Source organism: Podarcis liolepis (assembly GCF_965112155.1).
Source record: "Podarcis liolepis genome assembly, chromosome: 5".
In the NCBI taxonomy this organism is placed as follows: domain Eukaryota; kingdom Metazoa; phylum Chordata; class Lepidosauria; order Squamata; family Lacertidae; genus Podarcis; species Podarcis liolepis.
The window spans coordinates 37,120,040-37,147,628 of NC_139556.1; the positions used below are offsets into that span (position 1 = coordinate 37,120,040).

At 39.2% G+C, this 27,589-nt stretch overlaps 1 protein-coding gene across 2 annotated transcripts in view; it reads right to left on the reverse strand.

Moving 5' to 3' along the window:
* Positions 1-27,589, reverse strand: part of PRKG1 (protein kinase cGMP-dependent 1) — a 634,135-nt gene that overhangs the window by 150,125 nt on the left and 456,421 nt on the right. For both annotated transcript variants that reach the window (XM_083503064.1, XM_083503065.1), the window contains one exon: positions 4,213-4,276. In XM_083503064.1, coding sequence (XP_083359190.1) covers positions 4,213-4,276 — 64 coding nt within the window. The remainder of the gene's footprint in view (positions 1-4,212; positions 4,277-27,589) is intronic.

A 27,589-nucleotide genomic window follows, 5' to 3' on the forward strand; every position in this document is an offset into this window, starting at 1 on the left:
ACTGCTATTAGGCATGCCATAGGATGATGACTTGCAGGGCCGTCCTAAGCACATGTGGCGCCAGGGTGCAAAGATCCACCTGGTGCCCCCCCTTGCCCAGAGTGGTTGACCTTTTTTGGGGGGTACCCCAAAGTTGTTGACTTTTTTTAGGGCAGGCCAGCAAGGCGCGCACGGCAGAGCTGGCCTGGCCGGCTGTCTCAGCAACAACAGAGGAGCCTGAGGCAGTGGCAGCAGAGCAAAGCCGGGGCCGGATGCCGGGGAGGAGCAATCAGAGCCCAGTGCAACACCGCCTGAGGCGGTGGCAACTAAGCAAAGCCAGGTGCCTCGTGTTAGCAGCGTGTGCAGGAGGGCGGAGCCGGCCAGCTGACTTAGTGAATCACTCGCCCGTAGCAGAAGAGATGCGGTGCTCCGAAGGGATTCTGCTCTGCTCAGCAGCGGCTGTCGGCTCTTCCCTATTCCCGGACCCCAAATCTTGGCTCCGGACTCTTGGCCTGGCGCCCCTGAGAGCCTGGCGCCCTGCACCCTTAGCGCCTATGGGTAACACAGCCCTGATGACTTGGTGCTTTGATAATTCACATCCATTACAATATGCTAAATAAAATCATCATACAATTGCCAAGTTTAAAGATGTGATCTCATTACATAACAGCCTTTTTATCACCATCCTTACAACAGCATTTGCACATAAGAATTGCCTAATAGGCAATTTCAAGTAGCTTTTTTTGCTTCTGTGTATTAGCTAACAGTTTGTAAGAGAGCTGCACTGCAGCCATGCTAGATTATTCACAGTTTCATAAGGAGAAAGAGGATATTAAATTGTGCTATGAAGAAAGGAGAGATTATTCCTTGCCTCAAACAGTGCCTGTCAGCTATTCTCATTCAGTGCTTGTAAGACTACCAACCTAGATAAAATGCAGTTACTTTGAAAGATAATTTAAGTACCTTTGATTTTGATGAAACATCACAGGCAGAGAGATTTCTATCATGCATATGGAATGCTACCCATAAATAAAAACAAAACAGAAATCCAGAAAACCTTCCGAGATAAACCATATTAGATAAGGTTGAAAAAGAAAAGCTGTGCTCCTAAGCACACGTATTGGTAATAGTGCAATCCTATATATTATGCGTTTGACCAAACTGTGGGAGGCAGTGGAAGACAGAAGTGCCTGGCGTGCTCTGGTCCATGGGGTCACGAAGAGTCAGACACGACTAAACGACTGAACAACAACAACAACATATATTAGCAGTGTGCAGAACCACAGAATTTGGTTCAGACCCTGCTTATGTGCTCTGCAGATCACCTGATTCAACTTGGGGTCCTTAAAAAAATAATCTAATTAAAACTCCTCTGCTTTGCTGTCTGATGGAGGCTGAAGCTCCAAAACCAGCCCTTAGCATCCTAAATGCAATCAGAGGGATGGGATGGAGGTAAGTGCAACTGGATGTATTTGCAAAAGGAAAAGCTATTGAGAAGGCTTGCATGCACTTTTCTACTCTGCTTCCAGCCATTAGCTCCTATGTCAACAAATTACCTACTTGACCAACTCTTCAGCTATGTAAAGAGAGAGATTTTTCTAGGGCCATGCCATTCTCAAAGGAAGTGGAAACTGATTTGAACATTTTTGAAGTTTCTTTTATGGCCTAATGCAATGTATGCAGAAAAAGGAAATTGCTAAAATGATATATCCATTATAGATACATTATTTATTTATTTACTTAGATCAATTTGATACTGCTTAATCTATATTTTAAAAAAAATGAAAGCAGTGTTTACAAGCATATAATACGTGAGCGCACGTAGTTGTTTATATTCTAATGCAAGCTGGAACGGGGAAACTGAGAGCAAGGAGCAAGACAGAAATTAGGGGGAAATGGTGCGGAATAACCCAACATTGAGATTTTTTAGAATGGTTTTCATTTCTAGAGGGGAGGAGTCTGATACTTGTATACATCTCATGTCAGGCTTCTTATCATTATTGATGGCTGATGTATTTAAAATTAGGATGCAAAATTAGGGTGGAACTATACAACACAAAGAACAAAGGGCTCCTTCACTGAATAATATTTAGTTCAGCCTGATATCATTAAGATCCGCACAGCAGCCAATTATGTAGAGTAGGCAAAAGGAATGCTCATTGTAATAACATCAGGCACTAGAAAGAGGAAAACAGGTACTTGAAAAGGGGGCTATGGCTCCCAGCATCAATTTTTCTTAACATGTGGTGTGGGCCTGGCAATATTTAATTATAGTGTTTGTTCTGCAGGCTCACCACTTTCCCCATATACCTTATGTTTCAAAGGAACAGTTTACATGTTATACAATTTGTAGCTCTTTCCCCAAATTACTATTTTTCCTTGCACATCAATTTCATTGTCCATGTGCTAGAATCTAGCAGCTAGATAAAAGCAGAAAAAGACAGTATATAAATATTAATGAAGGTCAGATGGTAACTGCTTTTAAAATGTCAAAACTATCCTTGTGAACATTTAAATAGTGAGTTGTTGCTCAAGAAACACAGCTTATTTTCTTGCATAAACCAAGAACATGTGAAAATACATAATCGCAAGGAGAACAGCACACAGTTTGCATGTATAGATGTCATATAATTAACGTACATAAGATGACATATTAATGGACATTAATTGTGCCTACAGGACTTGCTAGTATGCAATTTTGCAGGTGCAAAAGTAGTAATTAGGAAGCAAATTACAAATAACATTCACAAGTTGCTTGATGTGAAATTAACATGTATTTAATACATTTTGAATGAGCGGATACAAGACTTCCCACATCCCCCAGGACTTGAGGGTCATTAAAAATGGTTCATCAAAATTCTAGCATTAGTATACCTTAATTGCATGGAATTATATGAAGCCTAGTGCATCAGAATACCATTGAAAAGTGAGATGGGGCAGAACTGCAGAGAAGATGGAAGGCATAAGGCTACAAGAGTGATGGAGAAAAAGAAGGCACCGACTCTCCTATAGGCAGTGAAACATGTATTCATTTTAAAAATATTCATGCTAGCAATGCAACTGCCGAAAGGCAATGTATTTTAAACCTAGTGAGCTTAATTTCACTGGAATAACTGGCTGGAAACATTTGTTAGACCAGGTAGCATAAGCTGGTCAAAACTTCTGTAGTGCCAGACCAGTCAGAAAAGACAAGGAAGTCTGGTAGAGAGGTATCTGAGACCCTGTTTTAACATTCCCTCAGGTCTTTTATCACTTCTGGTTTTCAGCGAGTCTAACATCCAGGAGCACTATGTCAGCTGTACATGGTGAACTCAACTTCAAAAAGCTGTGGTTAACAACTGGACATGTGATTTCCCTTGAGCTGACATCTTAATTGACTAGATATTTTACACTTTTTTTTCTCTGAGAGAACTTGGAAAGACTGAGCCCAAGTGAGTTGTTACCAATCCTCCACAATTTCTGCTCTCCAAATTTTCTTAAACTTCCCTTGCAAGGTGAGGAAAGGGAACCTAACAGTGAAGGCTGACGATTGCAGAGGCCTCTTCCTGAGGTCTCTAAACTCCCTAGCAGAAATGGATGCTTCTAGCTTCCTTGGCAACCATGGCTGTCATATGACTAAGGCATCCACTACTATCTAAAGCCATTCTCCATTCCCACTGGAGGCTACGTTTAGGTGATTCTGAGCTGATTGTGGTGGGGTGGTTGTTAGGCTTCAGGTTGTAAAGAGCTGGGGATCATTCCTGAATTCACAATTCCAACCACAACTCCCATAACAGCACTAAGCACCACTATTAAATGAATGCCAAACCCAAATTGAGGACTGAGGTTAGTATCTGGTGCCGTGCTAATTCACATCCAATACAACGAGTATGAGTATGCTAAATACACTTTGAAAGTTGTTGTTTTTTCCAACTTTGAAGGTGTGATTTCATTGTGCACTCACAGTGTTTAGTCTACAAGCGCTGTGTGGACAAGTCTTCAGGAAAATGTCAATTTTGTAATTTCCTAGAAACAGAATCTCTGCTGAAGTAGACTATATGCCACTTGATCTTTTCACCTTTTTTTTTTCCTCCAAAGGACATCAGTTGCACCATAAACACCATTATCCAAGAGAAGATACTTTACTTCAGTAGAAGTGCCCCAGAAGTGGCTGGCATAGATGAACTACTTTTGTAAACAAAAGACTTCCTACTATACTCCTCTTACTAACACAAAACATTAAAAGTTAAATACCTCTTCCAGGACATCAGCAAGCTTACTGAGTATCTCTTCAGGAAGGCTCTGGAATGTAGGAACACTGTAATATAAAGTGAGAAAGGCCATAAGGGTATAGATAAAATCACATCTAGAAGCTCGTAACCACTTACAACAGCAAAGTAAGTTATAGCTTTTAAACATCCATACAGATTAACACAGGTTGAATAGTTCTTTTCCAAATAAAAGGTTAAATGCCAATTTTATATTTAGCTAGAAGCATCAAAGTGTTTAGAACATACTAACAGAAAAAACTGACACCATTTTAGGAGGCAGATCAGAAATTCTGTGTATCTTTTCAATCTGTGTACTGTAATATTGATATTAATATCAATATTAATATTAATCGGCACCACAATTTTAATGATATTAAGTTATTCTGAGTTTTCCTGGCAATAAGGATGTGAGTAAGAATACAAAATAGAAAATCAGTGTTGTGCCAAAATTTGTCTTCTAATTTCTTAAAAGTTTTCTTTCACCAAAAAAAAGAGGCTTCCATCTTTCTGCTCATTCATAGGGCACTTTAAAATTTCTTTAGAATTTTGGGAAGTGGGAGGTTGCACTTATCACTGCAGTATATGGAGGACGATGAATGTGTTTTTCTTTCCATTAAACATTTCTCTAGTGCTCAGCACGTTTCCTGGCTGCCGACTTTTCCTGATATGAAAATGCCCCATGGATAGAATTAACTCATGTCTTTCCCTGGGCTTTAACTGAAGCATGGGAAGCTGGCTACAAAGTGCCGCAAATCAGTGTTCTTGGTGGTTTGTTTTTAAATGGGAAGTCCTTCCTTATATTTACCTTGCCTGCATATATATATATATATATATATATATATATATATATAATAGATTTTCACAAGAATACAGTAACATAAGCAATAGTCATTTAACATAACAGTAAACCACAGATCCATCCTTCTGAGAACTTTCAAATTCCTATCCATGAGCATACTATCTAAGATAAGGTATTTTCCAGTAGTGAATAAAATTCTGTTAGGAAAGAATCTCAGCAATGTTGTGCAAGTCTGCAATATGGTTAGTGAAAAGACAAAGGCAACAAAGTGGTAATGCCCAGATCTCTTTGTAGGCAACATATTCACACCAGCTCTGTTCCACACTGTCACTTGAAGAAAAAAAAAAGAGAACGAAGCAGCACAGTAAAAAATTGCTGTGGAAATTGGTTAATTTTGCCCCCTGTCGTGTTCTGAATCACAGATTAAAGTCATAATTAACAGAAGCTAACTCAGCAAATTAGTGCAGGCAGAAAATGGAATGATATTTCAAACTGTTAATAATGGATAAAGATGGAGCTACCAAAGGGTATGCCCACAGGGAAAAGATTTCTGTGAGGGCTGCTGCTGGACTTGATTAAATCATTTCCTCGATCTTTGATATATCTGATGAACTTTATCTCAATGAACTAAAAAATCTCAACGTTGCAAATATAAGGTAAGGAGCAAATTAAGTTCACACGTAAGTAGGGAAAATGGGAGGGGAGCATTCATTTCTAAAGCACTATTTCAGTAACAGAGCAGATAATTAGGCAATTAGAAATGTTGACAGAGCACAAGTCCAAAATAAATGATGTCCCAGAGTGACAAAATTACTAGTATAGTAAACAAGACACTTTTAACAAGGATTGTCAACAGTACACATAACCCATGAATGCTTCTAAATACCTGGAAAGTGACAGCATTTATATATTTATACCTTATACTACTGAGACAGAGTATTTTTTTAAAAAAGAGCTCGATGAAAAATACATATTTACAAGAATGTATAAATGCAAAATTTCATACTTGAATTATCAGCAAAAATATGCTTGAGTTCCTTGGCATCATCAAACTGATGACTAAGGACTTAACAGCATTTCAGTAAATGATTCGACAGCATGGCCCATACATAAAATTCTGTGGAATTTCTATGCATATAGAAAACAAGTAGAGGAGATTCTTTAAGGCGGGGAATTCTTTATCTATTATCAGCCAACCTGAGAGATTTAAATACAGTCCTTCCAGTGCATTTGCATTGCTCAGAGGGGCTTACAACAACGTTTAAAATACAAGGCTGTAATAAATCAATATAAAAACAGTAAGTGTTATGCCTCCTGCGATGTAAGGTTTTTCCTGCTGGGGATGGTGGAGATCTTACAGGTTTAGGATTATACAGCATAGCAAGACAAATCTACTCTGTCACGATGCATTATTTAGGAGCAGGGTACAGAACAGCCCCTCTGAAATAGTCTTTTTTCTTACATGTATTGAAGTTTTAAATGTCTGCAAAACCAAAATAATTCTAGCACCTAGAATTAATTTTATTTCTACCCTACTTCTCGAATATTGTTTCCAAAAGCAACTCACATCGATTTTTAAAAATGAGAGATAAACCATGCCCTTTGGTTTAAAAACTAAAAAGGCATAACATACAAGGAAATGGGTGTGGAGGGAAAAGGTAGAGGAGAACCATCACAGCAATGCCCAAAAGGAAATATAGAAGTTCCTCCCTGGCTGGCCCACTGGTTTTCAAACTTCCTTCCTCATGAAGCACTTTTAACTTTAACTTTAACAATAATTCCTCTGCTACAAAGCCTCTCCTGTGCATTGCAAAGGATTCTGGAAATCACCATCTCTGTTGGGTCAATGTGGCTCACATGCACTAAGATGTAACCTAGAAAGTATAAAAGCTCCCCTACAGTTGCATATTGAAGGGTAGAAAGGCTGTTTTTCGAGGGATATTTCTCCATCAGTACTGATCTTATCAAGGAACTTCAATATTCCTTATTTTAAAAGCCTAGATTTTAGTTTGCACTTCTGCGATCTGTTGATAAGGGGAACAAACGTTTTACAAAAGCCATTTAGTAGTAATCGTGTTGCCGTGCTTATCCTTCACTTTTTCCTTAAGCCAGCAGTCTTTACAGATGTGTATATCAAATGAACAAAGTACTAGAATGAGCATGGGAACAACTCTCTATTTCCTCCCATGCTTCTGTGACTTATGAGCCACAGCATGTACTTTCCAATCACAACATCATTTTTAAACTATCATGTAACAAAATTGGGGCAGGATGGTATATGAAATGACCAAAAAGGAAAAACTATATATAATAAAAATGCCAAAAATAAATAAATCAGCCAGTCACATGATTTGGAGCTATCAAGTTACATTACGTTAGGTTGCCTGAAGTGTGAATGATGAAATGAACTCTGATACCATCCTGCATTTAGCAGGCAAAATTTCTGCAACAACTCAGAAGTATGGCAACATAATTTATTATGCATGGGATCCCACAATTTCATGTTGGCTGTAGCACACTCATGACTCTTCATGAGTTACTGTGTAAGGCAGGGATGGAACACCTTTGCCAGCCTAAGAGCCACATTCCCTCAGGAGAATCAACTGGGAACTGCACAACAGTGGTGGGCGGAGCTAGAGGTGAAAGTGGGTGGAGGGAAGGCAAAATTGGGCAGAGCAATGGATGCGATAACACTCTTTGAATAGCAGGCTACATTCAAGCCACACTGAAGCCAGGAGTTTCTACACACACACACTTTCCATCCTCCTCACCAGGCAATGAAGATACTTCACACTTCATGTCAGCTAAGCAAAAGCACTTGAGGAATATGTAGCAGATGATGGGCGGTGAGTGGGAGTGAGGGTCAGATAGAGAGACCTCAATCACCCCCAGGTTCCTGACTCTCAACATAAGAACAAAAAAAAAGTCTTCAGAAGAACAGTTGCATTATTTGACAGTCAATTTCTTTTTGATATTTATGGATCTGTTGGACACAAGATTACTTCAAGACTCTGACATTTGATTTTTTTTTTAAAAAAAATAATACTTATTAATTTTTCAACAGTTTAAACACAACACTACCGAAAACCAAAAAAAATAATACTACAATACAATACAATACAAAAAACACTACAAAACACTAACACAAACAACTAACAAAACAAAACAAAAACCATTTAAAACACAATCCAATTTCAATATCTTATCTTTCATTCACTTATTTCCACGGCCTCCTCACACCTCCCTTTTTGTATTCCACTTCTATTAATTGTTTCAGCAATTCCTTTCCATCTTCCTCTGTTTTCTATCCTATAATTATCTTAACACATTCTAACCTTATTTTTCCCTTTAATACTCTGTTAATCTATCTATACTTAATTCCTTATAACATTTCTACTAAAGCCATCTAACTTCATTCCAACATTTTTCTAACATTCATTAATTTTACAGTATTTCTGTAAATAATCTTTAAACTTTTTCCAGTCTTCTTCCACCGATTCTTCTCCCTGGTCTCAGATTCTGCCAGTCATTTCCGCCAGTTCCATATAGTCCATCAACTTCATCTGCCATTCTTCCTGGGTGGGTAAATCTTGTGTCTTCCAATACTTCACGATGAGTATTCTTGCTGCTGTTGTTGCATACATAAAAAAAGTTCTATCCTTCTTTGGCACCAATTGGCCAACCATGCCCAGGAGAAAGGCCTCTGGTTTCCAAGACTCTGACATTTGAACCTAGGAGGCTGTATTCAATCATGCCCCTTTGATAACAGAAGGCTCTTGGTATCTGCGCGGGCATTTGTTAGAGGAACAGGAAAACTAAACATTTCCCCCCCCCCCATATTTACACCCTCCCTTCAGCTCCATCACCCCTAGTTTGGGATATGCTTTTAAAACAGTGGGGAGAGGGGAGTGAAACTTGCATCCTTGCCCATTATATTGATTGGAGCTTCCACTGAATCAAAGAGTCTTCAGTCAGCAAACTGGATACAACTGACAATCATTTTGAAGACCATCAGGAAGCAATAGTATGCAATACAGGTTGCTTTCTGAGAAAGATACATGGTACCTTGACATAAAGAAATAGGTTTTCTTTTTTCTGTTTAGCAAGTTACCTGAAAACAGAAGTGATGTGTGATAAGGGCTATAGGTACAATGTGACAACTTTAGAAGCCTAAGTAGATGGAGCTGTGGCAACACTGTTATCTAAGAATGATGTTGGCACTAACAAGATGTTACACCTGGTATTCAGGGATTTCTGCATGGACAGCCATTGCATTGTTCAAGGGAGTGTAAGAAAATTGAATTTTAACAGGAGAAGCCAATAAAGCGTGGCATTTACCAATCTGTCAGCCATACTAATATTTGTCAAAAGGGACAGGGAGTACCAAATGGACAAAGTTTTGCTTCTACACAGAATATATGATCCATACAAGTGTAACAATTACATAGGCATCCTTGACTTGGAATATCATTTCAGAATTGTGCATTCACTCTTGTGAGAGTGTCCAAGGAAGTACTATCTCTAAAGGCTATTTTTATATATTTGGGTATTAATCTCCTTAAAGACCAATGGGATCATTAGGGCAAGGGATACTGAACCCTGTCCGATATGTCTTCAATCAGTGATGAGAGCAAAATGCTCCAGGCCTCTCTACCCAGCCTCAGGACTCTTCCCAGAACACACCCCACATTGCCCCTGCTTTGTGTCCACCTCAAGTACTTTTGTCTGACTGAAAGGTGCCCTTGAGCTACAAAGCCTCTTGCTTGCCTGGGTGGTGTTTGGGTGTGTGCAGAGCCCTTTGACTTTTTGTGTGGCTGGAATATAGCCTGACATATGAAGTTAAGTCACATCTATTGCACTACCCACTTTTTGCCCCCTGGCTCCACCTATCACTGGCATCCAGCTCCTATAAGGTTGCCCATGGGTGGGTAAAAAAATCCCCAGCCCTAACACAAAGGTTGCAGGCATTATCTCAGCCATAGAATATCTTTTTAAAAAGGGTCTCACTGGATGTAACAATCTAAATGAATTCTTTTGCATGGCAAAATGAGCATCTAATCCCCATAAAATCATAGAAAGCATACTGGAGGGAGAAAAAAGCCAAAACCTAATCCTCTTACTATTTTGACACTTTTAGAGATAATAAAAACAAAACTGTCTTTGTAAAAGACAAGCTGAAGCTCAAAGTCACAGACAACACTAGCTCCTTAGTCTTAGTGAATGTCAAAGCTTCTAACTGAAGAAAAGGCATCACTACTCTGCAATTTACATTCATTGAGATATGAGCCTTATGATTTCAAAACTAGTTAAATATTCACTGACAATATCTACAAAGGATATTTATGATAACCTAAATCAAGTTCAACTGACCATTTGATTTCAGTTTAACAGCTATGCCTGCTACACTTGACAGTATATCAGCATAATAATATATGTTTTGGATATTACTTTGGCAGGACAAATGCAAGCCATTTTTCTCATTATTTTCAACAAAAAAGTAAGGAATTGTACCATTCATCTAATAAAATAGGCTTCCTTTCTAATATTACACATTTTCTATACAGAATTCTATACAGTCATACACCATGCTGTATTTTTCCTAGAGCATAATCATTCGGCAAATGAGGATCTTCTGTATGAAAATAATTGTATACCCTTTCTGATGGAGTTTTGGTACAAACAGATTGTTCTGAGCATAAAGTAGGTCCTCACCTTACAAAGAAATGCAACAAGTTTTTCACTGCATGCAATATTAACACATTCAGTACACTCTGCTTTGCCAAATTTCAGATGCAACCTCTGATGCAAACTCCTTGAAGGAAGGAATTTATTGTTTCTAATTATATTAAAATGTGTATCTTGAATGTGGAGGCAAAATGTATGCACAGCACCCCTGTGAGAGAAAGGGCCTCCAGGAACATCGGAGGAAGAGCCAGTTGACTGCTTCCCAGTGGGTCCTTGGGGTCTCAAATTTCAGTGGCACCCTGTGCAATGCCAAAAATTGCCTCCCTACTGCTTCTCATGCTCCGTTCTAAATCACAGTTGTGGCGTCCCCCGCAGCACCCTCGAAGCTCAGTGCCCAGTGCAACCGGACCGGTTGTGCTCCCCTAAATCCACCTTTGCAGTGGAGGACTTGAGGGTACGTGGCTCCTCGCTGGACTGGAGCTCTGACTCAATAGCTCCAAGCAACATCTGCCACATCAGTCCTAGCTGAACTGCATCAGCTGGACAAAAACATTCTTCTCTCAGGCCTTTGGCTAATGAAGCAAACTATGGCCTTTTAAACTGTGAGGGAGTTGCTATTCTTTGCTTATTATTGTGTTATGTATTCTTGTGTTTTTATATTGTGCTCTTCACATGAAGGGTAACATAGAAATTTATTAATAAAATAAAATAAATATACTCAAGACGGCTTACAATGCCTTAAACTAAAACATGGTAAAATATAATCAAATAATATTTGATATCAATAAGGAAGACTAAACTGTCTGGAAGGTATTGCTATCCTTGAGAAATGATCACAAGATATATATTTTTATAGTCTAAATAGATATTCATATTTATCTTACAAAAGAGGTATATGTTATAATGCATTGACACTGGGATCTTTTCCACAATGAATCCAAATATATTTAGAATTGTTTACAAGCAGAGATGCCAACAGCAGCAGTAAAGGTGTTCCAGATCTCTTGAAAGGCTGATACATCGCTTCAGAGATCTTTAGTTCTGAACACTAATTTCACTGAGCAGTTCAATTAGTGTGGCAGGACTCCATGAAAGCTGTTGTTTGACTAATTCCTATGTCTCCCATCTAACATAGCGAAGAACAAAGTATCCTCTTAATCATATAACCTGCAAAAGCTAAAGGCTAACCTAAGCAGAATGCTTCAATAATTGATACTTGTGCAGAAATGGAGGAAGAATACCCACTTCAGGTTTTACCCAAGGCAATAATATACTGACAACAAGTCTATGCCTATTTTAAGAAATGTCACCACTATCTTTGCAATCTTCTCATTTGCTGGTTTTCTAAGTATAAATGGAACAGACATTATTGATTGTATGTTTTGTAATTCAGGACATTAACCCTCTGTGGATTCCTGAAAACTAACGAATAGTTGATGTTTTTAAGTCAGCATTTAGGCCTGATTTTTATTATCACTGTTCAATATTGACCTCTGTCCCAGTGTTTAACTTGACATGTAACTGACTTATGTTCAAGAATTGTGTCCTTTGTAGTTCAGCATGTACCACTACAGTTGTCTACTTACAGATAACCATCTACTTTTCACACAATTTTCCATAAAGAAACCTTCCTTCTGCTACAAAATTAGTGGTTTAGTAGAACCACAGACACTGTATCCTAGCACCAACAATTACTGTTAATATGACAAATGAACAGACAAAGGTAGGCTGGACCAAATATCCATTTGTGTTCTGCAAAAATGGGGATATATTTGAGGTGGCTATTTGACAATTTCTGCATGTGAAGCATGTTCTCTGCTGGTAAAATATCTCTTCCTCTTGACAATGGAAACAGTGACAAAACTGGTTCCAAAGTCTCAGCATATTAGGGCTTCATTCACAGATGTTATCAATATTATTATGCCTTGGCCAGGATGAAACTCGACAGATGATCTGGCCTACCACTTTCCCATTATAATGGAATCTGATTATTTCAATAACTTGTGGATCAGCACCAAAAGTGCATATTTTACAAAAATCTACCAAAATGTGTACAGTACAGAAATACATCTTGCATACAAATACATCCCAACCTCACCTGGGCATGGGTTAGAGGTCAATGAGAATGGGGATCATGAGCACAACTGGGCTAATGGAGATGCCATATTCCAAGGGTTGTTAGACGTTCAGCTCAAGATTTCCCCAACATTGACACTGATGATGATAAGTAAAGCATGCAAGTAGTTGCAAGCTTCACAATTCTGGCCCAGTTTGCATGTAACATATCTAACCCAACCCATGGCTAAGCATGCATGTGCAAGCATGCAAGCACATTGACTGAATATCATGGGTGATTTATGCCTCATGTGATTGTGCTGCTGCCACACTACCCAGAATTAAGCCATGGCTTGGGTTTAGCAGTACAGTGGTACCTCGCAAGACGAATGCCTCGCAAGACGAAAAACGCGCAAGACAAAAGAGTTTTCCGTTTTTTGAGTCGTGCCGCAAGACGAATTTCCCTATGGGCTTGCTTCGCAAGACGAAATGTCTTGTGAGTTCTTGCGAGTTTGTTTCCTTTTTCTTAAAGCCGCTAAGCCGTTAATAGCCGCTAAGCCACTAATAGCCGTGCTTCACAAGACAAAAAAATCGCAAGATGGCGAGACTCGCGGAACGGATTAATTTCGTCTTGCGAGGCACCACTGTAATCCAAATCCAAACTCATGGCATGTCTTGGCCATGTGAGAAAAACCACAAGTCTGGGTTCACTGTTCTAACTTAGACTTGGGAGTACAGAAATGTGATATATTTCACTCTGTCCCATAGCAATAGATAATTCCTTGCCACTATACCGTTAAAAACTAAAATGTTTAAAGACAGTTATATATTTTAGTGTCTTGTTCTGCTGATTGCCAGGTACCGTAGTTTTATTTGAAATCAACAGAAGTTACTTCCAGGAAAAGTGTTATAATTAGAAGGCTGATCTACTATTTTTGACTATGCTAGTATTTCATCATTCAAGACTGCAGGACATGTTCATGTTCCAAGCTTTAGAATGCTGCTAGCTGTGATATACAATTCCTTTGAAGTTACTGTTACAAACAGGATATTGGACTAAAAGGGTACGATCCTTCAATTCTGTTCTAACGTTATTTAGTATATTCAGCTTCAGATGGCTGCTTTTCATGTCACACATTAAAGAAATGCAGGAGTTCTCAGAAGCCATGCAAACATCTTAGCAAAAGCACTTATGAACAGCTGTTTATTTCTCATAGATTACCACAGTGAGTAATCCACCCATTTTGCCACAAGCAAAAAAAGGAAATTGGGTTCCCCCGATTTCATGTGTGGTGAGTCATAGTCAACAAGAAGTTAAATTACAACTGCTTTTATGCAACACACTCTATTAAACAGAGGGTTTTAAATAAGGTCTCCATTAGACACTGCTTCTTTCTCTTATAATTTATTTTCTATTAATTATAAACACTGATATGTATGTATCAAAATACATTTGATATCTTAGTTCTTCAGCCTGTATAATCCCTTTAGGATAAGCTCATTATGGGTACTTTGTGGCGAAATGCCAAATCTCGAGTCAATTGCAAATCATGCTCTGTGCAACAAGTAAATTGAAAGGTCAAAATATCTGTCAAAGCATTCTCACAAATGACAAGATTTAGCCCTCCCTTTGCAGTTGTGTAGAGAAGGCCTTCCAAAAAGGGCATGGTTAGTTGCCGAAAAGGTCATAGATGAATAGAACTATACTAGATATTTTCCTATCTCTTAAGAATTCTGAGAATTTTAATAGTTTGCACCAACTGGGTCGGTTTTATGACCATTTTTCAGGTTTATATAAAGCAGGTTTTGTTCACCTTCTCCATTCCTTATTTATTTTCCAGAATACAAATAAAACATGGAGATGAGCAGCAGGTAAATTAGGGAGTTTGGGAGCTGACTAAGTGAGCTAGACATTACATAGCTCAATAGTAATAGTTCAGAGGAGACTGAGAGACATATACCCTCACTGCTAGTATCTTTTATTTTCTGGTTGTGGGTCATTGTTTGCAGTTGGATCTTCCCCCTGGTATTACCTGCTGCTGTGGTGTTGTGGCAACTCTAGGCTTCCCACTGGGCTTGCTGCTACCTTCACTCCTGAGACTGAAGGGGGGGGGGGGAATCAAGTATCTAGGCAGGGCTTGGGATGTGGTTGGAGTGGTTATTGAGTTGCTCATTCAATATATTCACAATACAGGGCACTCTAGGCTGTCTTTTTATAATTTTTGCATTGAAAGTATTTCAATTAAACAAGATAAAGTTGGAGGTAAAAAAAGGAAACAAAAGGTGCATAAAATTACCAAAAATTAAGAATTTAAATTATTCATTATTATTTATACCCTGCCCATCTGGTTGGGTTTCCCCAGGGATCAGAGCCACTCCTCCCCCTATCCTGCAACTATAGTGTTGTGTCATTGTATAACTACTGGTCCAAGACTCCCTGGGGGGAAATAGTGACGATTTAGCCAGTTTGTGTAAGTGATGTAGCTAGTTCCTTAAAATACACAGGATTTTTAAAAGCCAAATCTGTATAGTTTCTATGGTGAAGAGTTATATAGGGGTTTGGAAGTAAATTCTCTGAGAATGAAAATGACTCTCACTCTCACACGTAAACTGGCACTCACAAGAAATGAAAGAGCATTGCAGTTATAATAATTTACATTTACTGAGTGTTTTTTTAAGTCTTAACATTAATTCAGGCTACAAAAGGAAGATTAGCAAGTTGGAGATACTCTGAACTACAACTCAGATCACCATAAGAAAAGTAATATGCAACATTTAAGAACTCAAGCTGGGTTGTATTTCTTAATACAGTTTTTAAAAGGCCCTTGCATTAAGTCACCCTCAATGTTATATAAACCAGATATTAAATCATTGCCATAGCAACAAAGCTTGTATTGCCTGCCCTACTTTTATATCTTATGGTCATCATTCTCAGTATACTATTTTGCTGAATGAATTATAGCTCAGTTTGAAGTAGGAAAGCTATATATAGTTGTATAAGGTACCCAAAAGGCACTTCCCCCCCCAGCAGGAATCTGGTTGAAATTCATTGGGGAGGAGGAAAGAGAAGAAGAAAAAAACATTTACAGTTTAATGGCATTTTAAAATCAATTTTCAATAATTATGACAATACAGAGGTGAGAGCAACTCAGATAATGAAGATATGCACAGAGACAACATAATACATGCATGAAAACAAAAATTCTGGGTTGAATCAAGTACCAGCCATGGTCAGAGAAGATCCATTGAAATTAACAAATGTTACTAATTTCAGTGGTTTAACTCTGAGTAGGACTTAATTGCCTACAACCCCTAAGTGCCTTAGACAATTTCTTATATGCTATACAATTCACCACACTCCCATCAGAAGGATTCACAAATCACTGTCTGCCACCAAACTGAATGCAATCTAGACCTCCATGTGCAACAAGCAGAAAGAACTGGTGTTTCACATTATGCTGCCTGAATGAATGAAGTATAGCAGCACATGCTTCAGTGGAAGGTACAACTTCCGAACTTTCAAAATAGATGGTGTGCAACATGTTAATAGCATAATTCAATAGAATCTTTCTACATGCAAGCAGTTGGGATTTGAGTAACAAACACGGCCTTTTTACAGATTCAGTGCAGCTCAAAATATACAGTCATCCCGTGCTGAAAACTGTGAGTAGACGTGCTCCTGGGCTGTACCAATCATAAACTGGATTAATCCATTGAAGGACTGTTTAGTCCGAGTCTGATTTAAAGATAAATAATCCCAAGGGCAGGGGCCTTGAAGTTGTCAATCAACAATTATTACCTAGACAACCCAGTGAGCTGGAGCACAGCTTACCTGCTAAGCCTGCTATTATGAGATATATTGCATTTCTATCTAAATTATAGTAATTGTAAGCTAATTTTCATATAGCTTTGCAAATGAGCACATACAATTTTTCTGCAAACCCGTGCCCCATTTTATTCTTTTTTGGGAGATGTTGTGTCTTATACCCTCAATGAAGATGGCTACTGGGAAACATGGCCAACACTATGGGTATGTTAACAGAGAAGACTCTTTCTGTATTCACACAGGGAAAGGCTATAATTAACTATTTGTGGTAGCAAAGTATTACAGTATATTTATGTGAAGGCTGCCAATATCATTCACTTAATCCCTACCCAAAGGTTCCAAGGAGGAAGACAAAACTGTATTTTTATTTAATTACACTCTATAAGGGTTTAATGCTCGATGGTTTTGCAAGTGAGGCACAAAACTTAGTTTACCGTAAACTCTTAACAGATAAACTTTTAATCAGCACTATTTTCCAACCAAGTCTCAGGTAGACTTTTCCCATCTAAAATGGCGACCAGTGTTCCTAAACAGCAACACCCACTCAGCCCTTCCAAGGATTTGACTTTCCCTCAGGGAATCAAAACCTGCTTGCATTGCCTAGCTAACCCCACTCAAGAGTCCAACTTTGTCTGCCCACAGACAATCCCTATCTCTGAGAGCCAGTTCACTATCTGTCTCCACTGACAGAGTACTGTATTCTATCTGAGTGCCACTCAGGTAGACAGAGACCTCATCTGCCCACCCAGAGAGGAAGTCCCTATCTGACTATTAAATTGTCAGCAGCTCACTTAAACTCCACTCTCTCCTGATTGGCTGATGGTCACACCAGTTCTGGTTACTGGGAAAGCTGGAAACAGAAGCAAGGAAAAGGCTGACAAGCTGGGGAAACTAGATGGCTGTGAGAACTCTTCTGCAGAAAAAAAGAGGGAGATATGTAACAGAAGTGTCTCATAGCTTCTGCATGATCAAACCTTTCAGTAATTTATAGACTGAGATTAAAGAGAGCGTTGTTTCTTGATCTTCCTGATATGTTACAGTAGGTAATTTTTGAACCCACAGGTTAAGGAACTTTACATTTGGGGAGAAAAAAAAATCTGAATTTAATTAACTTTCCAATCATTGCCATTTGTTTATATATGAAGTGGCATCCTCTAATCCTCCATCTCTGCCTCCTAAATCACCCTGTAATAATTAATGACCAATTGCCCAGTCAATAAAATATTATTATTCCTTGTCAATTGTATTTAGGCACTTGATTTGCTCAGTTCCAAAGGATGTGTCTGCTGTATAAAATACTGGAAATGGTTTTGAAGAATATTTATTTTCAGTCCTTTCCATCTTTTGGAAAACACTGCAGTCAATCAAGTGACAACAGTTCAAAATATTTAATAAAAAGTCACCATCTAAATTCAGGCAGCATTCACACAATCATTTTACATGCGGGAAAAGGCAAACCATCCCCCTAAATACCCCCTCCCCCCCCCCGGACAACATGAAGCAGACAAAAAAAGGATAATGGGCCCTGTTTGTAATTGTCACTCAATAAAAATTCATAAATTTTCCTTCCTTTTTACAAGACAGCAACAACTAAAATCATTGTGTGTCCGTGTGAGAGAGAAACTGCGACGCCTTGGTCATTTTAGGTTTTTTTTTAAATAACTCAATGATTTTACTGAGGTCATTTTTCATGTGCTTACTTCCACAAGGGGTCTGGAAGTAAGCAATGGCAATGGGCATTTTCTGCAGCAGCTTCCTGCTTACGGAATGCTCTCCCCGGGGAGGCTCGCCTGGTACCTTGGTTACATGTCTTGAGGCACCAGGCAAAAACATTTGACTTCTCCCAGGCCTTTGCCTAATTATGGCCTTTTAAACTGGGTGTGGGCTTATTGGCTTTTGTTTGTTACTATGTTATGTATTTTTTGTGCTTTTTTATTGTGCTCCATGATCCTCAAATGAAGGGTGGTATAGAAATTTAATAAATAGATAATAATGTTGTTTCTTCAAGGGGAGTATTGCCCCATCCAAAACACACCAAATTCCTGTTCTTCGCAAGAAAGACCGCTACCTTGTGTGCATTAAGCTTCACTTATTTTGGCCCCCTCCAGCTCAGCACTGCTACCAGGTCAAGCCACCTCAATCAATCAATCAATCAATCATCTGGCCACTCTAGCAATGCATATTGAAGAATCAAAACCACAGGTAACCCAGAGACTACTGATACTAACAAACAACACTGTGCACTGAAACATGCTATAGAACATTAATAACAAATTATAGTTATTTATGTGTATGCAGTACAACCTACACACACATTCCTACACACAGCCGTAATGAACCACTGTTTACGCTGTTCAATTTCCTTTCATAATGTGAGCAAACGTAATCATTTGACAGGATAATTGCCTAAAATTAGTCAATTTACATTTGTTTGGATAGCTCTCTCTCATTTTTCCCCGAGTGTGAATTACTCTAATCAGGAAATGAAGGAACAAAATCTGTGAAAATAAAATAGATAGTGATGATCGGGAAATCTGTAAAGAAAACTAAAAAAAGAATCTTGCACCCAAGGAACCACAGCAAAACAAAGTCAGGAAAGCGCTTTCATTTTCTTAATTAGAGATATACAGCACGTTGGTTCCACTTCATGTATTTAGAACAAATATAACTGGAGATTATTATTATTATTTGTTCTTAAAGTAGCTTAAAATTACCACAGCTCAGATGTGTAGATTAATAAATACAGACCCATGGCCATGATAACCAATCTTCGTTATGTACAGTGCTATTACATATTATCATTAAATAATTGTCCTGATTAGTACAACTGTAAATAGGATGAATCTTTGGCCCTGCAGTAGTTCATGCAAACATTAGCCTACACAGCTGACTTATGCCCAGGGTTTGTTTTATTTTGTTTTTGAAAAGAAATACTTTTAGAATTCATTGAGCTTTGTCCATCCTCATCCAAGATGAAGCTGAGAGTGCATGAATATCAATAATAAAAAATACCGGTACATGCAAGCATATTATAAAATATAGCAGCTGAAACCCACAGTAATAGTGTATAACCCATATGGAGACATTATAAGCCAGTGATGTAACAGCACAATGGTAGCCAATGGAAACAAGTTTGTTAATTTTTTGTGGCAAATGCTAGACTACTGCCCCGAGTGTACTTTAGAAATAGACTTTCTGTATGCATCTACTGGCAATTTTCCTGAGAATGGGATGAACCAGACTAAGTTGTTTGAACTTAAGTTCCATTGATTTCAATGAGAACTTAGCAATGACTAATCTTGCCCATTTATTTCAATGTTACCTAAATGTAACTAACTTATTCTGGAACCAATCCAATATACATAAAAGTAGCAATACCTCAGGTGGCGCAATGGGTCAGTGTGTCTGGCTATTAACCAGAAGGTTGATGGCTGTGGCAGGACTAGATGACTCTCAAGGTCCCTTTCAACTCTACAAAAATTCTATGGCTACTGAACTGATAGTCTTTGGAATGATGTGATATTTATTTGTTTAACAAACTTCTAATTCGTGTTTTAAAATACACCCTTCACAAAGCAGGTTACAACATTACCCCCCCCCAAAAAAAATCCCATTTAAAACATTACTATAAAAACAATACTATAAAAAAGTTAGTACAAAAGCAGCCAATAGCCCAGCATAAGGGAAAACTCCAAAAACCAGACCACAACGCTATCTCCACAGCTCAATTAAAAACTAGCCATTGAAAGCCACAACAAAAATGTGGGTCTTCAAGGCCAGTTTAAGTCTCTGTTACAGGGTCTTCTCAGACTCTTAAACACCTCTGTTTTCACACATTTATCTCGGGCAGGAAAGCTGGATTCCTTCTTTCTTTTTTATTTAATGCTTGTATTAGTATCCTCTATCCTGTTTTGCAGAACACCTCAAAACAAGTGAAAGAATGCACAACTACAAACAAATTAAAGCATAGCTCCCCACCCATACATAAAATTAAAAACCAATGGTGTTTCATTTTATATCAGAATCTACTCATTTTAAAAGCAGTTTAAAACAGAAACAGCCATAGATTAGATATTTGCAACTAATCTTTTTTCTTAAAGAAAAATCATGGCATGTTCTTGCAAAGGATACCAATGAGGAAATAGTCACACGTAGCCATGCACATGTATTTACACACATATGGAAAGGCTTTTGGTCTGGTGGATGCCTCCACCAATGAAAGAAGAGAGAAAGTGATATTTTCATATTTCTCTCCCATGCAGCCTCTGGCAAAAGCTGAAAATTGGCTCCCTCAGACCCTTCAGATCAGGGTGGAGGACGTCACCAATGCATGGGCACCAACTGTACACGATATCCTACATACAGCTGTAATCTGAGCAACATCTGTAAAGCATCTCTAACCATATCAGACAACCTGTCTTTATTTATTAACCACAAATTAATTTATCTTCCTTACTTCAATAAGTGTGTGAACTCCAACTTTTCAAATAAAGCTCGATGATTTGGGACAGGAGACAGGAAGACTATGAGAGGAGGCAGTGCCAACGGGCAATCCGGTGGTTGCTATTTTATTTATTTATTCAAAGGCATTGATAAACCACTTAATATCAAACAGAGCTATGCTGTAGACTGAAAACAGGCTCACCTCAACAAATATTTCTCTTTTAAAATAAGCACTGATCTCCTTTACTTCCTTTAGCTGCTCCAAAATCTACAGTTGGAAGCTGTTAGGTACCTATGGACTTGGAATCCGTCGAACATAATTACTTATTCCCGCTTACAAGGCTTTGACATATACAGTGCATAGCTGTAAGCTAGTATATAAACTTTACTACGGTATATTATGACCAAATAATATAGTAAGTTTTCTCATTTACACAAGAAAGGCATCAAGAAAGGGCCTCTCATGCGACTGAAGTGAATCAACAGAACTAGATACCCTTATACACCCATACGAAGCAAGAAACTTGTTCTGTTGCAGTGATTCCAAGCTCATACATATACAAATGTCTGAAGTTGAATGGCCAGATGTTTTATGTATGTTAGGACTGCAACAGGGACTAGAGGATACTTTTTTGAAAATTGCAGCAAATAACTCGGGAGAACAAAATCAAATATAACTCCTTGTAAAGCTTCCAGTCATACATCTGGAAGAATTGAAAAACCTAAGAGCAAATCCCCAAATCTCTGGCAGCCAGAGCAGTGACCCCATCTTTCTTGTTTATAGTGTGAGACAGGTCACTTGATTGCTTACAGCTATTTCTCCGATATCTGAAGATACAGCTGAACACCTAAAGGGCCAATATGATTTAGTGAAAATTGCTGCCTAATTGAGCCAATTTTTTGTCAGAAAGGCTTCTTTGTACTATTCCATCCAGCTGTCTATGCGATGGTCACCTACTGTATCCACTTGTTATTTCTTCCAAGGGGGATTGCTTTCCCAAAGGTTCACAAAAAGTGTAGCCAACTTGGTCACAATTCTCTCTTTAAAGACACTGAAACTTTATGAATTATCATTCCCAAGCCAAGGGGGGGGGGATAGTACTCGAAATTTGCTAAGCTTTAACAAGGACTAAAAACAAAACAGACAGCTGAAGTTAGATAAACCTTGCAAAAATAGAGGGCTGTCTCATTGGCTTCTTACACTAGCATATCAATAATAGAAGCAAGCCTAGGCTATCCAGGCATTTGCCCAAAACCTTTGGGCTAAAAGTGGGGAACACATGTAAGCTTTGCCTCAGGGTCTTCACATGTGCTGGATACACTTCAGATCTTCCTGCACTGATAGGGGAGGTATGAGGGGGCGTCAGAGTATGTTTAGCTAAATGTGCTTTAAATCTGCCCCATGACTGAAAATCTTGATAAGCTGGAAAGTGCTGAAGTGGAACAGCCACATGCAGGGACGTTTACGGCAAGGTTTGCATGCACACCCTGACGCCTACCCCTACTTTTAGCCCATGCTAAATACACTTTCACCCTCTACCTAATGTAGATTACTAGATCTCCACTCCCAATGTGAATATAGTCTTGCACACTGGGAGAGTGAGATGAAACCTAGGGAAGGTTTAGGGTCCTTGTGGGTAAATTTATGGGGAGGTAGGTTATAAGGTAAATCTTGCTTTTCTGGCACACCAACCAATCCCCCTACATATCATCTTGATTATTTTGTTTTTACAGTGGTACCTCGGGTTAAGTACTTAATTCATTCCAGAGGTCCGTTCTTAACCTGAAACTGTTCTTAACCTGAGGCACCACTTTAGCTAATGGGGCCTCCCGTTGCCGCCGTGCCGCCGGAGCACAATTTCTGTTCTCATCCTGAAGCAAAGTTCTTAACCTGAGGTACTATTTCTGGGTTAGCGGAGTCTGTAACCTAAAGTGTATGTAACCTGAAGCGTATGTAACCCAAGGTACCACTGTATTGTACTTTAAAACCCTCCCCTTCCCCTTTTTATTGCTATGCAAATGCATGCTTCATTGGGAGATGACCCAACAAAATCCAAGGAATCTCACAGTAACTCTTCCATCAGAATCCATAGGCAAACTCATATACGGTGGTACCTCTGGTTGCGGACGGTATCCATTTTGGAGGTCCGGTCAGATCCCGAAGTTTCCGCAACCTGAGGACCGCGCTTCTGCGCATGTGCAGACTGTAATTTGCTTGCAGAAGTTCCAGTTATGTTGTGGCAGTGAGCTAGAGGAGTTGCAGATGCATAACTGTGTATGCAGTTAAGGATCACAGTTCCCCTAAATAGATCTTACACTGGCATTTATTATAGGAAAAGATCTGCACCACTCTTTGGAGACTGGTTGGCTATAAGAACTACCGTGATAAAGCCCTCATTGTATGCACCAATATTTTGCATAAACACACACAGCTTAATTGGATTACAGTTTGCATTGATAACATTTTCAAACACCACCAAGCTATGTGTTAAGTTTATTCTAACAAAACCAGATCATTTGCCTTTTCTTTGCCAACAAAAAACAGTTTCTTCCTTTCATTAGAAGCCAGTAGAGTAAATCTAGTGAAAAGAACACTTACAATGAAGGTCTTGGTTTGTTTTGCTTTGAAACTTAATATTATATCTTCTAAAACAACAGACCCTCTGGCAAATTAGACCTTATCCCAGTAAGAAAACTCGTGGCTCTATTGAAAAGGACATTTTTTAAAAAGTCAAATACTTCAAAATCCTTAACATCCGCAGATGTCTTATTACCTGCTACCACCTGTGGCCTCTGTTGCAGAGTCTGTGGCTTTCATTTTGATGTGCTACAGTTCTCTATAACAAGCTGTTTCCTAGCAGACATACCAATTCATCATTTCAGGAAAGCCCTAAATTGCCCCACAGATGGACATTACAGAGAACAGGAACAGCCAACCCTCAGCCTTTTGTGAATTATTTGACAAGTCAGAATTATAAGTGTCATGGCAGAGGTAATCATATGTATAGCACTGGGATGTATTGTGTGTGGTTTTTTTTAGCTATTAGGCAGGCCTTTGGTAAGAACGCAAAATAGCATATCCATATGAAAGAAGCAGCGAAAATACAGGTGGCAGCTATAAGAAATAAAAGAAAACTGAAAGCGTCAACAGCGTTTGTTGCAAAACCTGTAATTATATAACTATAATAAACACCAGGTTATGTAGCTGTAGATTGAAACCACATGATCTTATTCACCTGCTGCCATTGCTGAAAAGTTAAGAGAGAGGGGTCAATGGATTTGAGAATTCCATGTTTCAAAAGCTTTTGGGGGCAACTTAAACTGCCAAGGGCAGAGCCCTACAACCTAATTGCCATTCTCATGATACTGATGCATATTTATTTCATTTTGAAAATATTGCCCAAGATATATGTCTCCTTCCAAATTGTTTCTACGTCTTTTCAGGGAACCACTGTTCTTAGTTACCGAAGCAAGTGCTGAGCTATATTATTATGAGATAAAAGAAGAAATAAAAGAAGTTCTCCTAGTTTGCAATTGACTGGGAAGAAGGTAGGATAACCTTGCGGGAAATATTCTGCCAATATTCTTCTGGGGTGAGCCCTTTGGAGAAGGGGCAAAAGCTATAGGTACTCACAAGGGCAAAGGGAGTTGTGGGTTCTGGACACAGATTCATCCAATGAGTAGCTTTCTATCTCAGAAGATATGCCTCAGAATATCTACCAGGGACCCATCTCCACAAAAAGTCAGGGAACAGATACTTTATGGTTATTGTATAAATATATACTCACTGGTTTGCCCCAAGACTGAAAAAGGAATAGAGCAGGAGCAAGAATTTCTGAACGTTCCTCTATTTCATACAAAAATGAAGAACTGCAATGGCCTGGTGGTGTACACTTGTATGCAGAGCGTACCAACGCTTGGCTTACGGACATCTCAAATGGTATTTGAGAATGGTTGCAGGAGCAATAGGGTTGTTAGCAAGCCGGTAAACTGCCATCTTTGGTGGCATAAGAGGCATTAGGCCAGAGGTCCTCAAACTTTTTCAGCAGGGGGCTGGTCCACTGTCCCTCAGACCTTGTGGGGGGAGGACTATATTTTTTGGGGGGGGGGAATGAACAAGGGATGATGAACGGCGCACGAAAGGGCTCCAGAGAGGGGCTGCTTTAAATGGCGGTCGCTCAAGAGGGGCGCTCAGCCAACAGCAGCTCCTGTGTCTTGCAAGCAATAGGGGCTGGTGGCAGAGGGATGATGAGTGGCACACGAAAGGGCTCCGGAGAGGGGCTGGCACCAACAAAGCCCAGCCCCCTTCCACCTCTAGGCAAGGCAGGGAGAAACCAGGAGGAGGGAGGGAGGAGGTACCGCCGTTGCCGTGTGAGGGAGAGGAAACAAACGCATGTGCTGGCGATCCACACAGCAATTCCTGGACCGTCCGTTGGCCATTGGGCAATTGGGCCTGATCTGGCCCACAGACCTTACGTTTGCCGACCCATACATTAGGCTGAAGGGACAGGGGAGGGGCACTCTATCACAGCCCACAAGGGACCCCCTTAAGGTATCTCGGTGGGGGCAATTTATGTCCTGAAGTCTACCTCTGGGTCTGATGGGCCATGATGCCGTAGCTGCAGCTCACACCATGCTGAATCTCAGCAATTGTCAACTCCTGCTATCAAACAACGAGCTGGTTGATCATGTGGATATATGCCCAATGCCTATGCCAAACCTGTTACATTGTAATTAATAAAGTTGTGGTCTATTTTTATCCAGTGCAGATTGTGTTTCTCATTCTTTACTACTTCCATCCCCACCCCCACAGCTAAACTGTACGTGGGTCCATGATTATGTATGCTATGTTATGCTATGTATGTTTGCTCAAAAGTCTGTCTGTCTGCATTCAACAGGGCTTACTCCCTGGTAAGTGTGCACAGGATTTCACCCTTAATTTATCTAAAATAGATGTCATTGACACTGCAGGTGGTGATACCTGGAAATTAATTTTCAATATGTGACTCTTAAATGTGATAGCATCTCTAATCTTTACTGTACTACCTTCTGTAGAGACTACAACTGGCCACTAACGACATGTCATTTTTCTTGCTGTCTATTTAAATATTTTGAAGCTCATGCTTAATTCTGAACTTAACTGACTTTCACATTGAATCACATCTAGCTTCCAGTACAATCCCTTATTGATATGCATGGGTTCTCCAGCTGTAGGAACCATTAGCATTAAAGTGAGTGCTCCATAGATGTCCCTGAACTTTATAATGATAGTAAAGAATCAGTGAAGGCTCTACTAATCAAAATATTGAATACAGTGAATACCTAATTTAAAATCACTTTACTACCTGTAAGTAGGCCTAAGGTATGTTATATAAATCCCCACAGACTTGTTAAGGAAAAGTTCATTTCCATTATTCAGATTTCCTTCTGTGTAAAACCAGTGAACCATTTTTAAAAAAATGTCACAGAAAAGGCACAAGCATTATTTAACACTTCTCACTGATTTCCTCTTCGGCTGGGGCATATTAACACTACAGGAGACACCCCAGAGAAAATTCCTAAGAAAAACTCAGTCCGGAAAAAAAAGACTTCATGTATATAAAAATATAACATAATCTGCTTTACATATTTTGCTAGTCATTGCTCGGTGTTACCCTGGCTGAGATGTGATTATTAAACTTTCACACCCAATGTTAAAATTCTCAAAATGCTATCCCAATCCTATGCAGACTTTTAAATAAAAATAGAAAGTCAACTGACCAAGGCAAAAAAAAAAAAAAAAACCTTATTAAAATGGGGAGTATGAAATTGACAGCTTGATACTTTGGCACTTTAGTTCTGCTCCACTGCTTGGCTGTGCTCAGAGTTTTAGTGAAAAACACCTTATTGCTTTCAGTTCTTTACAAGCAAACCTCCTTCAGAAATAATACCCATGTGTTTGGACTTCTAGATTCGTTTAAAGCAGTATGGAAAAAGAGGATAAATAAGGAAAGGACCTGCTGTTCTTATAAAACTTGTGCCATATGCTGCCCTGAGGACCCACTTTAAGCCCAACATTTGTCTTGTAAAAAAACTACCTAATGCTGGAAGAAACTTGCCCTGTGGCTTCAAAGCTGCCCTGTCTGTGCCAGTGCTTGGTGGCATTTCACTGGTGATGAAATAAATCTTCCTACCACACATCTGGAGGACCACATACAGCAGGAGGAACAGCTTTTGCCATCCTGGTGCCCTCCAGATGTTTTGGATTACAACTCCAATCAGCCCCAGCCAGTTTATTATTTATTATTACTATTATTTTTAATAATAATTTTGTTCTTCTTATTTCTAAAGAGAAGTGCGAAGCAAGGCTGCGTTCTCACCCCAAATCTCTTTAGCATATTCTTCTCCCTGGCGCTCTTATATGCCTTCAGCATGTAAGAACTGTTTCACTCGGCTCTATATAGGGAAGACATTATAAAGATGTCTGCAAATGTGTGACATGGAAGCTGCCAAAATCTTGGTTCAGTGAATAAGGTTATCACTAGCCTTCAATGAAATCTGTTTAGCTAATGT